Source organism: Pelodiscus sinensis, chromosome 22 (genome assembly GCF_049634645.1).
Source record: "Pelodiscus sinensis isolate JC-2024 chromosome 22, ASM4963464v1, whole genome shotgun sequence".
Classification (NCBI taxonomy): domain Eukaryota; kingdom Metazoa; phylum Chordata; order Testudines; family Trionychidae; genus Pelodiscus; species Pelodiscus sinensis.
The window spans coordinates 10,361,504-10,376,495 of record NC_134732.1 but is presented as its reverse complement, the minus strand read 5'-3'; the positions used below and the strand labels follow the sequence as shown (position 1 = coordinate 10,376,495).

Here is a 14,992-nt window from a genome sequence, read left to right as displayed (position 1 = left end):
TAAATAAATCTGAATTTGTTAATAGTGGGCAAGCTTTTATCTATTCATCCCTCTTTTCATATGTTTTTGTTCAGCTTATCTTTACCATTCTCTTTTCTACCTAGACTGATGGAGTACATCTATCCTCCATCCTTAGCTCAAAAGCTTCAGGGGGTGGCCGAGTTAGTCTGTTACAGAAAAAAAACAACAAATAGTCTGGTAGCACTTTATAGATTAACAAAACATGTAGATGATATCGTGAGCTTTCGTGGGCACAGCCCACTTCTTCAGACTGGTCATCTGAAGAAGTGGGCTGTGCCCACGAAAGCTCACGATATCATCTACATGTTTTGTTAGTCTATAAAGTGCTACCAGACCATTTGTTGTTTTTTTCCTTAGCTCAAAATAAGCTATGCAATTTGAGCTACGCAAATTGCGTAGCTTAGTTCGAGTTAATTTCAAAATAACTTCTTCTGAAACATCCCTTAATCCTCGTGGTTTACAGGGACATCAGAATAGAGCGCCCATTATTTTGAAAGTAATTTTGATATAATGGGAGAGCTGTCACAACCCAGAAACTGCTATTTCAGCATACCAAAAGTATCCCAAAATACCACTGCTGTCTAGATGCACCCATGGGTATTTTCACATTTATTTTCCGAGATGCTGCTTTGAATGTATCTGTCAGATGTTTCTCTATCAGTGACTAATTGATCTTCAGGCATTTGAGGTGAGCCATGCTAGGTTTTGTTGGCTTCATTTCTGCTATGTCAGATGTGAAATCATGATTTTTATTACACCACAGCTAAAGGCTGCAAGTGAAATTGAGGCTCTGTTATGCTAGTCATTACATCTGGGCTACTTCTAGACTGGCATGATTTTCCACAAATGCTTTTAATGGAAAAGTTTTCCATTAAAAGCATTTGCGGAAAAGAGCATCTACACTGGCATGGATGCTTTTCCGCAAAAAAGCCCCGATCGCCATTTTTGCGATCGGGGCTTTTGTGTGCAAAACAGATCTGAGCTGTCTACACTGGCCCTTTTGTGCAAAAGCTTTTGCACAAAAGAACTTTTGCCCGAATGGGAGCAGAATAGTATTTCCGCAAGAAGCACTGATTTCTTACATGAGATCGTCAGTGTTCTTGCGGAAATTCAAGCGGCCAGTGTAGACCGCTGGCAAGTTTTTCCACAAAAGCATCTGCTTTTACGGAAAACTTGCCAGTCTAGACACAGCCCTGGTGTAGGATGGTTTCTATTCTAAAGTGGTTTATAGTCTAAGACAGATCAGGGAGTTAAAGAAATTAAGTAACTTGCCTCAGTTGAATTCTCCCTTCCTAAGGCCACAAATGAAAGATGTGGTAGAATAGGAACTGAACCCACTTTTTCCAAGTCCCAGTCCAGTGCCTGAACCACAAAACTATTCTCCCTTCCTAAAGCAGCATTCTGAGCACACCTGTTGGGTGTAGAAATTCAGTGTGTGTCACCTGTTTTGTGCTGGAATCACATGCTATGTATATTTGACTAAAGAAGCCTCAAAGTGGCACTCTGACAGGCTGGTACCTTTGCGTCTGAATCAAAGGGCTATGCTGAGGCTGTAGCTAGAGCAGACTAAAATCCGTAGGGAACTTTCATATAATGGAGCATTGGCTTATTCATCACATAGCTTATAAACTGGCTGACAGCGTGGTTAAGCTCTGTGCAGGACGACAAAGGAAACCATTTCCAGGAAGGTGCTAAGTCTTGCTCATAGTGAGAAATGGAGGATGCTGCCACTCGTAAAAATAAATCCCTTTGTTTGAAGCTCTCTGGCTTATAGTTTGCAATGCCAAACTAGATCTTCCATTATGCCAGTATAATTCCAGTGACTTGAACAGGGTCGACCTAGTGAGGAGGAGAGAAGAGTTTGGCCTTTTATCCAACATGTCTTTTCATCTAGGTTCTTACGCTGGAACCCCTAACTGTAGTAGTGGAGCCCTTCGAGAGGACTTGTCTTGTGCTGCTTCTATTCATTGCTTTTGTTCATTTCAGCATTAATCTCTTGAGATTTAGGATTGACTTGCTGGATTCACTGTTCAACTACTGCACTAGCCCTCGAAATGGCCTTTACAGCCTGCCTGTCCTCCCTCTGTTATTTCTCTAGCTCCTAATAATCGCTCTCCCCTTACTGAGCTATTTCTTAATCATCTTAGATCATGTGTTAGAGATGGTCCTTGGGGGACAGAGGCCTCCTTGTCAAACACCGACTGTGTACATAAGGCAGAGGAACTGGTAGTGTAATGTGAATGGACTCTTTTTTATTTTTATGACTCCTCTATCTTCAGATTGAGCTAATTGTTTTTAATCCTTATGCTTTGTATCCTTTTGTTTGGTGGCCTAGAATCTGATGATTGGCTGGGGGCTACATAGCTGTATGTGGGGCTAATTGTGTTTGTCCTCACTGATGAAAACTAAATGTTTCATTCCTGAACACTAGCATTCTGTGACTGACTAATGGCTGACTTGAATCAGACATAATCAGCTCCTCCACGTCTGTGCTTCTTTCGACACTCTTTCAAAGTTTATCTGGAACTGTTTCCCATCAGTTCCATTATGCAATTATAGCAAAAATTCCTCAGCTGCCTCTGGGTATGATTCCCCCTTCAAACTTAACATAGGGTTGGGAGGGAGGATAGGGGATATCTAACAGAAAGTCACCCATGTTGATGGGAATTCTTGCAAAGTAGTACCAAATCACAGTTTAAAGCTGCAATGTTTAACTTTCTTCCAGGAACCAGAGTGCTAACTTCCAGAAAGAACTTTGCTGAACTCTAGTTTTAAATCCAGCTCTGTTCCTGGAGGAGAAAATGAGATAGTTGCTGGGGGAAATCCAATCTGATTTATGCATTCATTGAGCTTTAGTTACAGTACGGCTAGCTATTACCAGCTGAATGGAAGCTCATTTTGCCCCAGACCATGCATATTCCCAAACTTAACTGAATGGTTGAGGAAGTCATGGCAAAACCACAAGGTACAGTAGGTAGCTGGACCAAAACTTAGCTCTAATGTACAAATTTTGTACTGTTCACACCCAAGAATTAACAGTTTCGAAAGCAAGTGCATGGGGCAAATGAAGTCTGGGGAAAAGACTAGTGAGAGCTGCTTTCTTTTCCTTTCTTTGTAGCAGAGGAAGTAACCTGAAGGGAAAGGAGAGGAGAAATCAACTTGGAGGGGCAGCTTTGTGCTATACACACTTAAAGAACTTTCCAAACTGGGGCAAGTGATTTTGATTAATCGAATTGAATGTTGTGTTTTCTATTATGGTGAGATTTAGGCTGTGTCTACACTGGCAAGTTATTCCGGAAAATCAGCCGCTTTTCCGGAAAAACTTGCCAGCTGTCTACACTGGCTGATTGAATTTCCGGAAAAGCACTGATGATCTAATGTAAAATCATCAGTGCTTTTCCGGAAAAACTATGCTGCTCCCGTTCGGGCAAAAGTCTTTTTCCAGAAAACTGTTCCGGAAAAGGGCCAGTGTAGACAGCACAGTAGTGTTTTCCACAAAAAAGCCCCGATCGCGAAAATGACGATCGGGTCTTTTTTGCAGAAAAGCGCGTCTAGATTGGCCACGGACGCTTTTCCACAAAAAGTGCTTTTGCAGAAAAGCGTCCTGCCAATCTAGACGCGCTTTTCCGAAAATGCTTTTAACGGAAAACTTTTCCGTTAAAAGCATTTCTGGAAAATCATGCCAGTGTAGACGTAGCCCTGGTGTCTAGTTGGTGAAGGAATTTTTTAGAATTTTAGGATATGCAATGATGGACTCGATCCTGCACTGAGTGCCATGTAGGCAGAACCCTGCCCCCATTCAGAGCCCCGCCAAAGCTCACTATGCAGGTGATGTGATCTGTCCCCATGGTGCTGGTTTAGGATTGTGGGGGCTAATTTGGATTTAAGCCCTGCCTGTGTTACAGTTTTGAACCTGAGGATATTTCTGCTCCTCTCACCCATCTTAATTTCCCATGAAGAAGCAAAAAACCATAAAGTCCCATTTCATTGCTTCAGTTTTAAATATTTATTTAAAGTAAAAAAAAAAAAGAGAGTTTAAGGTGAACAAATGGAAATTCCAACCTAATGAAACAAAAAACCATCAACAAGAGGATGAGAGGGGGAGAAATGGGACAGAGATGTGTGTGGGGGTGCAAGAAAAGAAGCAAGCAAGCGATGAGATTATGGTAGCTTCAACACAAATGATCTGGGATGAGAGGAACTCAATGGCTGAGCCCTGGGCTGGCAGCTTGAGGTATTTGAGAAGCACCAGAATCAGAAGGGGAGTTGAGGTATTTGAAAAATCTTAACTTTTAGCTCATTGGAAAAACAAACCAAAGACAACTGCAAAAAGAATACACAGAATGACACACTTTGTTTTTCTCCAGACAAAATTCATAGTCCATATGAGACATGAAAAACTCCAAAACAGGCACTGAAGCATTTGATACAGTACAGCTCAGATTACATTAATATTACTCCTTACGTAGAATAAAAAGATTACCATAATATCCTCTTTTTAAACTCAAAATTTACACATAGAGACTAGATTTCTACAAACCAAAACCCCTCCAAGCTTGGTTGGGTTCTGAAGCAACAAGGTACCATAATTTCAGCTTTGATGGACAGTCCTGACAAAGGACTTGTGTTTTTTTGTTGTTGTAAAATCAGCTGTTGGATCCCAGTGTAGGGAATCACTGCGTACAGAAGAGCTGGCAAGGAAACTATACACATAGTCAACACAGAAAAACTATTTATATAACAAAAACAACCCAAACTAGCTCTCTTCAAAGCTCCCCTACAATTGAATTCTTACAGCTTTTGTGGGTGAGTTGTACCCCCAAAAATAAAGCAGTGAAATGACATTAAAAAACCCATGGACATGCTTATTTTAGATACATTTTGTGTTGTCCATTTACTGACACCCAAGGCAATTACCTTTACAAACCTAGATTAAAAAAATCATCTGAAATATTTTAAACACGCTTTAAGTTAAAGGCATTTTCTTCTGATTTAGCTAAACTACCCCACCCCCTACTTTCTCTCTTTCTAGAGAAAAGTCCCCATGGCTGTTGGGTTTTTATTTTTATTTTTTGGGTCTGTGGCAAGACATTGTAGCACCGTCAGAACCTTAAATAGTTTAAATTCATATATAAAATAAGAGCACCAGAGATTTCACAGTGAGAGGTAGAAACAAACCAGACGAGCCCATCCTCTCTCTCTCTCTATTTTAGCACCAATCTCTTCCCCTCACTTCCATTTCCCTCTTTCAGCTTTGGGATTCTCCCTCATCCTATCATCACACGTGAGAAGGGACGTTTTTTAAACTCACTCCCAGAAGGAGGAACTTAATATTTTTTTGCTTAAATAAAATATATATCTATATATTTGTTTCTCTTCTAATATTGCACATCAAAATGCTTCCTGTACACAGAGCAGCCAGATTCAACTTGCAAATCCACTTATGAGAACTTCATCTCTCTCTTTTAATCAGCGGTGAGCTGTCCAGAAGATGACGAGCTCTTAAAGGGAAGCTCTAATTTTATGAAAAGAAAATTTGGTAACTCTGGAACGGGGTAGGACAAAGATATGCACTGTAGGTTTCTTCTTGAGATCTCTCTCAGTATTTCTTTGGTTGTGGTAAAAGCTTTGTGTGTGGAATTGCTCATGACATCTGGCTTTCAAGTTCCTGATCCCCCTTCATGTCTTGGCTGATGCCAGCATCCCCCCACTGTTCTGCTTTTAAACATTTCTTTCAAGCCCATGCTGGAGAATCTACTGAGTTCAGGAGATCAAGGTTCTTTAAGACTATGAGCTCTATAGTCAGAGCAACAATTGACCCAAATGACCAGGCCAGCCATCTGTGCTGAAGAGGGTCAGAAGATCCTACTTTAACACGCAGGCCCATCCAAAAAGGGATCAAAACCTTGGAGAACTGTAGAAGTCACAGTTCAAAGGAAGCACACGGGTCCGACCTCGAGGTGATTCTGTTTCCCTGGCTCGGATGGTGGAAGATTGTAGATGTTGACGATTGGCAGCTGGTTAGGGTCCTGTGTCCGAAACGTAAAGACAGTCTTATGCCAGTGTCCATCCTGAATCTGAAACAAGAGGGAGATAAAGGTAGGAAGGAGTCAATTAGCTGGGTGAGTAGGCCCCTCTGGGGAAAAATAATTTCCATCCAGATATTGCTGAAAAGCACTAGTTACTGAAATAAGCAACTCATCACCAGTTCATGGGTATGACAAAGTGAGGCGATGTGGGTTGGGGAAGTGGAGGAAGTGTGAGCTAGTGAGTAGAAACTGGGTATTCATTATCCCTGAAAATGAAGCTGTTAGGCTCCTAAAATTAGAAATCGCTCTTGAAACTGTGTACTTGAGTGACTGCCACTGACTCAGAGTGACCCTGGGCAAGAGTTGAGAGTAGAAGACAGACCTCTTGACTCTACACACTAGATCACACTGCCTCCAAGCAGTAAACCTTTCTAAATAAAAAGGTACTCAGTTGTGCTCTCTTTTTAAAGCATTTCGATAGTATCTATTAATGCAGAATGTAAGTGCTAGGTCTGCATGCAAATTGCTCATAGTAGGATTCATAGAGGCCTTTGCTACGGCTCTTCCAGGACTATTCCTTTTTTGGTCATGGTGAGGAAGCACCAACAAAGAGCTGACTCTTGCAGACATGGCTAAATTTCATGTCTTCTTGTTTCATATGTCCCCATGAAGCTCCCTTGACTGGGCATGCTGCATCTCCTAGTGCTTTTAGCTGTTTTGTTGGTTCTGTACCTTGCAACTGTCTGTTGCCACTTCTGGCTTGAACTGCCCTTCTGCCTCAAATATTTGTCCATTCCAGGCCTTAAAACGCACAGCTTTTTCGGAAGGCTTCTCAGTTGACCCCTCCCTCCACACTGATGTGTTCAAGCAGTGGATGGTGATGTGTTGAACCACCTCGGAGCTCAAGAGGTGAAGGAAGTTCATCTGGACTCTACCAATGTTGAATTCCAGCTGTTAAAGTGACAGATCATATGAAAACTAAGACACCCTCACCCCAAAGCCAATGAACAAAGCACATCCAATAGAATTACAGAGGTGCAGTTAATGCAAGCAGCAGCAAAGATATTTAGTGCATTAATGTACATTACAGCTGTCCCCAAATGGGCAATTTAGATGACTGTTGTGGGTTAACCAGTTCAAAACCACAGGGCAGCCCTGGTAATGTTCTACACACAAGATTTTTGTTAAGGCAAAGGTCTAGGCATAACGGAGACCCCTCACTCTTCAGGCACTCCAGCCCCACGGGAGGGGCAGGGACAGGGAGGACTGGGGTTACTTTTCTGGGGTTCTGGAGTTAGTGGATTTTGTGGACCCCCTTAGCCTCTGGGGTGGGAACAAAAATGAGGGGTTCAGTGTGCGGGAAAGGGCTGCCAGCGAGTGGAATAGGGATGTAGCCTGAACCCCTGCATCACTCCATGCCCCTCAGTGCAACTCCTGCCCCCCACATCCCAGTGCCCCCAGCACACTCACCGGCAGGGCAGCAATACTGGGGCGGAGAGAGGTGTGTGTGTGTGTGGGGGAGGGGTAGTGTCTCTTCCCTGCCCGGCCTAGCCCTTTGCCTGTAGGCTATGGCTCTGGGGCTGGAGCAGGTAGAGCCTGGGGCTACCCAGGGCTGGCTCCAGCCTGGTTGGGAGCAGTGGGGTGCTGGGAAAGGGGCTCTCCGACCCCACACACAGGCCCCGGGGAGCAGCCTGGGCCCTAGCACACCACACCACATGTACCAGCTGCCCAGGCCCGGCTCTGCAGAGCAGGTCCAGCCCCGCCCCCTCCCAAAGCAGGAAGCCTGTAGGGCAGGAGGGGGAGTTAACTGCTTAGGCTCCTGGGAGCTGCACACCCAGGCCGGGCCAGGGTAGCCCCAGGGATGTGCACTCCTGCTTCTCCCGCCCCCTCCCCCTAGGAAGCCGGAACTGTTACTCCGGCTGCAGCCGCAGCTCGGGCTCCCTGTTGCATGGAGGGAGGGGGGAGGCCGAGCTCCCTCCCCACATGCCATGGGAAATCAGCTTGCGTGGTGCTTGTGGCATGTGTGCTGGGGGGTTGCCGAACCCTGGTCTAGTGCTATAATAATTAATACAGGAAGTACACAATGGCACTATCACCGGGTCTTTGTAACTTCAGAAAGCTTTCCACTGTCCAGTCCTACTTAGGGCTTGAGCTTTTTCTAATTTCTCTGCTCTTGTCTCATGCTAGCGTCTCCCTGCCACTCCGTGTGCCACTCATTCATCCTGGTTAGCCGGGAATGCATAAGCCTCTTCCTGTCTGGGGGACGTCTGGAAGCAGACTGTCATTTCCTCCCACTCGCTTGGCATAAGCAGTTATTGGATCATTCCACAAATCAAAAGAAATTCACCTCCCAAATCACAGAATAGTTCTCTTCAAGTACCTGGATCAGAACACTATGGCAGTTAGTTCAGAAAAGTCACACAATATTGTTCCTGGTCCCTCCTTGAATGAGTGTACATGTGCAGATATCTCTTTCCGATACAGGTATAGTGGGATTTAAAGTTCTGTGAGGAGATCCTGATCCCATTGAAGTGATTCCCATAACCATTATGGAAAGCACATTCAAAAGGACATGAATGAGACTGAAGGGACTTAGTTTAAAAATTCAGCTAACTATTTGTGAGAAGCATGGTGGGAGTATTCACCCACTTCTGCTAATGATACCTGTAAAGTTACCTGTATGTTGGCAGAAGTATAGAAATCATTCCCTGCTCAATGTAGACTGAAGACTAATTGCGGAGGTGGTGGGGCAGTCTAATCAGTGCTGGCATGGTTTGAGCCATAATACAGATAACAAATAGTTTTAGAGTGTAATTGGGGAAGAATAGGAGGCAAACTTTTTTTTTGCAAAATGGGTAAAGCTGCAATATTGGAACTAATACATACCCACTAATGTGAGGAAACTGATACAACAGCTGTAAATTCTACCTCCTAGGCACACATACATTGTTACACACTGTCCCAAATCCCACTTCAGTAATAGCGTTTGCATTCTATTGGGAAGGAAGCCTGTGGAGAGACAGTGGTCGAGCTGTGTGTACCTTCGAGGCAGTGATGGGGCTGAGACATGTCTGTCCACCTTTGGTGAAGTTACAGGTGACTTGAATGGTGTCTGAAGAACAGCCAAGATTTGGGTCAATCCAGTAAGTACCTGAAAAAGGGAAGGAAAAATGGGTGAGTGAACCATCTATGTTACCCATGCATGAAATCCAGAAAGGTCTCAGCAGATTAAGCGATTTTTAATTTTTCTGCATCATGGAAGTGTTCCATGAAAGGGAGCCTTTTTGAACGGCTTTAACTGGTCCTATAGATGTATCTCTCTTGTGTACTGGAGCATTCCCAGAACATGGTTGTGCTGCTTACCATCCCCCATCTTCTGTTCACAGTTCATTAGGTCTCGACAGATGCGTGCAGGGTTCTCCTTGGTTCCGAGGGGTCTTTTGATGCTCTGGATGAGGTTGCTGAGGTAGTGTAGAGTCTTGAAGATCTCTCCTTCCTGGTCTAGCATCAGCAGGTCTGAATGTTGATAGCTCTGCTGTGCAAGAAAGATGATGGCAGTCAACACTGATTGCTGAGCTTGACAGAACTGCTGCAGTTTGAGACTCCCCCCCCCCCCAATACACACTGCCTTGGCTAGACATGGCCTTAGGACCTGGGACAATAGTAACTAATCCCTTTGTATTCTAGGACAAAGCACCACATGTAAAAGGCACAGTCGGTAATCCCACTCAGTCCCAACGGTCATAGCTAGCTCTTTGGATCCGAGAACTTCCCTGCATAACGGATCCTAGATGGTCCCAGCTATTCATTACTGTTCCTCAAAAGAGAGAAGGAAAACATTGAAGGGACAGAACCCCCCTCAGGATTCTATTCAGAGACCACAAGTGTGCTCTGATGGCAGCCCAGTCTAATCCTGGCAGGTAGGTGTATTGGCTATTTGCAGTAATACTTTCAATGGGGATGATGCCTCCCCATCTCTTTCCAACAGCAGAACACAAGCATCCGAGGTGCTGGAACTGATGAAGGGCTTTAAACATAGTCATCTAGTCTCATTATAAACAGTGGGATTCTTTAGAAAAGTAGCAGTGCATTTGTAATCTTGAGCACACCTCTACCTGAACAGAAACATTTGGAACACAACTCAGAATTAGAAGCTAAGCTTCTCGAGAGCTCTTTAAGTTATCCTCCTGAAGTCAGCTGAGTAGGAACCATGCTTTCAGGAGTTGTGCTGTATACTGGTAGAAGGGTATGATCATGGAAGGCAATAGGGAAGGCGGAATTGCTTGGGATCAGAGACAGAGATGACAGAGAAAAAGAACAGACAAGGTGACATGAAAAGCTGTATCCCCTCCTTAAGATTACACAGCGCACCACTCTGCATCTGTATCAAACTTGGTAGGTTGAAAAGCATGTTGGTACCTCTGTTTTGAGTGCAGTGTTTGAGTCCATCATTGTCTGGAAAGCTGCACCAAAGCCATCTTGTTGCTGGTGGGGGAAAATATAACAGCAGCATTTTAAAAGATCAATAGACCTATGTGTAACAGAAGCTGAATGCAAGTTTAGGTGCCAAATACAAGCAATATCCCGCCAGGACGGTATCTTCTTCTCAGTCCACATAGGGGGGAATCCTAGGGGACATCTTTTTGGGACAGCAGGTCACTTGTGAGTTTCTGAGCTCTGCAAGTGTATATCACAATTTGCTCACTCTCAACAACATAACTATTGTATAGAATAAAATTCAACAACTTACAAAAGAAACTGGAATACTTGGTGGCCCCTAAAAACCAAAAGACAAAACTGTTAACTGTGACAGATTTTTATGATCAATGAATAATATTGTCAAATAATTTTTTATCTCCATTTGAGATCATCCCTCTTTCCTGTAGGATCCCCACTGCAGAGGGGGAGAGAATAGCAATATTATTTCCTATATTGCACTTTGGAGCTTCAGATCTCCAAGTGCTTTACAGCATTAGTTCATTCAAACAAGAAGCTGAGGGATTTGGGCTTATTTAGTCTGCAGAAGAGAAGAGTGAGGGGGGATTTGATAGCAGCCTTCAACTTCCTGAAGGGAGGTTCCAAGAGGATGGAGAAAGGCTGTTCTCAGTAGTGACAGATGGCAGAACAAGGAGCAATGGTCACAAGTTACAGTGGGAGCGGTCTAGGTTGGATATTAGGAAAAACTATTCCATTAGGAGGGTGGAGAAGTACTGGAATGGGTTACCTAGGGAGGGGGTGGAATCTCCATCCCTAGAGGTTTTTAAGTCCTGGCTTAACAAAGTCCTGGCTGGGATGATTTAGTTTGGGCAAGAGGCGGGACTCAATGACTCCTGAGGTCTCTTCCAGCTCTATGAATCTATGATAATTTATTATCCTTATTTTACAGAAGGAGTCAAAGTGTGATTTTGAAATGAATGAGCAGCCTCTTTGGATAGGATTTAGCCATCTTCCACAATAGGGCTAGTCATCCTCTGAACCTTTTCCCCTTGTACGTACCGGAGGCCCAGGAAGTCCTCGTGGGCCTGGTGGACCCTAAAGAAAAAGGCATAGTGAGTAAAATGTCAGCAGTATGCAGTGACATTAATCATCCTTGTATCCCTGAGAAAGATGAGCTCCCTCCCACACCTGTTCTCTTCCAACAGTCTTCCAATTTTTCTTCAAAATGTTATTGTCCTCCAGCTCAATTCTTTGTGAAGACAAGAGGTGACCATATCTTCCCCCACTGCAGCTTTTTACTATGCTATATTGTCTTCTAATGTAGCTGTCATGCTTTTATCATTTTTAGACTTCCAATACTGTGTGCATGTGGCTGCACCTCTCTGGTTCCATGCTACCTCTTATTTTATTTTATTTTCTCTCCTATCCATCCATAGATAGTTTCCCTCTCGCCTAACTTTTCAGCACTTGATTTTGCTGCACATCAGTTTATTTGAGCAAAGATGATACCAGCGAGAAAACAGTTGTCTGAAATACTCACCCGTGGACCTTGCAAACCCTGCAGAAAAAAATTGTGAGGAGATTGTCAAAAGTTTGCATGCTTCTAGTGTAATGTCTATCATCCCAAGGGTTCCCAGCATGGTTTAAAAGCTGTATCAAAAGCAGCCATTTTGGAAGACGGCAAGAAACCTGGGCCTAGCATATTGCACAGCAACAGGGGGAAGGGAAATTATGGCGAAGAATACTAAGGCAGAACTCTCAGTTATTTGAAAAGTGCCTTGGAGTCTTTAATGTCTATGAAGAGCACAGCGAAGCATCTGTGTATAAAAGTCTCCTCTGCAAACTGCATGCACATTAAAACTGCATGACATTCTATCCAGGATAGATACATATCTATCCTGGAAGGATGAAAGGCTGAGTTAGTTTTTCTCCCTCCTATTCCACCTGTCTGGAGTTCTCTGTCTGCCAAGTCTGAGAAGAGCTTCGTACGCAGCTGACATACCTGAAGGATTCTGGAAGAGCACTTACCGTTTCACCGCGGCTGCCTTTGTCTCCTTTGGGACCCTAGTTAAAGAACCATAAAGAACATGATTAGAACCAGGCAGGCGCCAAGTAATCATGTTGAGGGTGACATGTTCTGAGGAGAAAAACTCTCCTCATGTGGCCCTATTGTATCTCTAAACAAAGTATGGCTAGTTGCCCTACTTGTCTCCCTTTTTTGAGAAAATGAAGGGAGCCTTAAAGTTTCACAGTGACTATTGGAATGAGCAAAAAGGACTGTTTAGCTATACTCCAGCCTGGAAGCTATAAACATATACACATGACAAGGGAACAGCCTCTTTGTAAGTGATACGGCACCTCTGACGCATGTATTCGGTATGGTGTCAGAGTTGGGAGGTTTTTACTGCTCTGTCCTCTACCTTCTGATTGGGATTTTACGTATTTCCTTCCATGGGCCATCTAATTCATTCCTACTCACTTTTAAAAGTGATGGACTAATTTTTCCCACAGATTTTTTCTCACCATTATCTAAACCAGCTTTTCTCGGCTTCTTCGCTCTTATTTTTTTCTGCTACTTTATTTGGCTTTGAATGGGAGATTTTATTCTTTATTTTAAAGACGTTTTGACTGACTTCTTTTGGATTTTAGGGAGTTGGGGGTGAGAATAGGAGTCCGGGGCCAGATCTTCAGAAGTGCTCAGAAGCTTGCCGTTCTCATTGTGATATTTAAGCACCTTTTCAGAAGAGCTCAGCACATTTGGTACTAAACTCATTTGAAAAGCTCACTACTTGTTGAGATACCTAAAGGAGTTCTTTTCCAAATCTGGCTCCACAGCTTCTAAATAAAAAATATCACCCCTTGCAGTCTAATACTTCCCACTCCAAACCCATACTTAAATAGAGCTGCTGCGAATTTATAAACTAAGAATTCCCACTATCCTTGTAACTGCAGCTGTACTTTCCCTAAGCTGGAAAATATATATATTTTTTGCCCTATTAATTCAGATGAGTTTTAGGTTGTTCTTGTACATACCAAAATCAGAGATTTCCGAGGAAGCAGCAAGTACCTGTCTAAATACCTTTGGTAATTATGAGCTGTAAAAAGTTATGTTAAAAAAAAAAAAAAAGACACACACTTACGGAGCTTCCTGTAGGACCCAGAATACCCAGCGGCCCAATAATACCTTCCTTGCCCTAAAACAGAAAGCGAGAAAAGATGGGGATCTAGGAAATGGAAGTTACTTTTTACCAAACTAGACCTGTTGAATATCATAGCGTGCCACACCCAGTACAAATATATAGTGATTCTTCCTTCTTGCCCCCCTGAAGAACGCTGGAGTTGTCTTTTCATACTTCACAGCTGAATCAGAGACATTTAAAGGACAAATTTATGCTGTATGTCATCAGGATTCTTGATGGGTTCCTGATAGGTCTTCTGCTCCATCAATGATGATAAACTTTTGGCTGCGTGTGTGCATGTGCTCCCCTATCTACTGCATTAATCATGTGCAATTAATCAACATGACAGACTCCAAGAGAGCCCCCAGAGACCACAAATCAGATAAGGATCAAAAGTACCCTGTCAGATTTATTGCCAAGAGAAGTACAGTAATAGTTATCAGTGAACAGACTCACTGCTGCATCACTAAGTTCATGTACCTTGACAATGGACTAACTCAGTCAATACTATGAATCTAGCATAGCTCCATAGGTCAGCTAACGACCACTCTTTGGTGTACACTTTTGTACACAGGTACAAACAAGCTACATATCACTCCTGACATATTAGGTTGCCACCCTCTGTTGCCAAGTTACCACCTCTTACCTCACGCAAGAGGGGTTCAATTACTATCCATCATACTACCAATTTAGACCTGGTACTGAACCTGGGTTGATATGTATGTTACTTGTGGGGAGTAAGGATGCTAAAATGCGGTTAATTGACTAGTCGATGGAATTTCCATCGACTAGCCGATAGGCACTTCCGCATTCCTCCTTTGAAATGTACAAGAGCCCCCAATGGGGCTCTTGTACATTTCAAAGGAGGAATGCAGAATGCCGCTATAGCCCAAGGCCAACAGGAAGTCCTGCTAACTCCGGGCTGCACGTGGCGTGCCTGCTTTGAAATACACAAGCAAGGGCTCTTGTGCACTTCAAAGCCATGAAGCCTAGGATCAGCGGGGGACTCACAGTCCTCCATTAATACTGGCCTCCATGCTACACAGCATGCCGCTAGGAGCCCTTGGTCAGCTGGAGATTCCCCAGCTGACCCCGGGTTCCTTGGCACTTCCCTGCTGGAGAGAGCTGGGAAGTGCAAGAACCCAGAGTCAGCGAGGGAACTGACCCCGGATTCCAGGGAAGTGCTGCGCAGAGCCCAGGAGCAACTGGGGAGTCCCCAGCTGACCCGGGGCTTCAGTGCTCCTTTGAAGGGCGGGAAGCGGCAGTTTCAAAAGGGCAGCTGCTGCACAGCTGCCTCCGCGTCTTTCAAAAGCGCAGTGGAGCCCG

At 43.9% G+C, this 14,992-nt stretch overlaps 1 protein-coding gene across 3 annotated transcripts in view; it reads right to left on the bottom strand.

The window, feature by feature from the left end:
* Positions 1-3,724: 3,724 nt before the first annotated feature.
* The window catches only part of COL27A1 (collagen type XXVII alpha 1 chain), a 305,308-nt gene continuing 294,040 nt past the window's right edge, over positions 3,725-14,992 (bottom strand). For 2 of the 3 annotated variants that reach the window (XM_014580186.3, XM_014580187.3), the window contains 10 exons: positions 13,628-13,681; positions 12,516-12,551; positions 12,028-12,045; positions 11,547-11,582; positions 10,801-10,827; positions 10,470-10,535; positions 9,414-9,585; positions 9,092-9,201; positions 6,783-7,001; positions 3,725-6,098 (listed from right to left, as the gene is read on the bottom strand). In XM_014580186.3, the coding sequence (XP_014435672.2) occupies positions 5,952-6,098; positions 6,783-7,001; positions 9,092-9,201; positions 9,414-9,585; positions 10,470-10,535; positions 10,801-10,827; positions 11,547-11,582; positions 12,028-12,045; positions 12,516-12,551; positions 13,628-13,681 (885 nt within the window). In that variant the 3' untranslated portion in view covers positions 3,725-5,951. The remainder of the gene's footprint in view (positions 6,099-6,782; positions 7,002-9,091; positions 9,202-9,413; positions 9,586-10,469; positions 10,536-10,800; positions 10,828-11,546; positions 11,583-12,027; positions 12,046-12,515; positions 12,552-13,627; positions 13,682-14,992) is intronic. The other variant, XM_014580190.3, reaches the window with a different exon arrangement.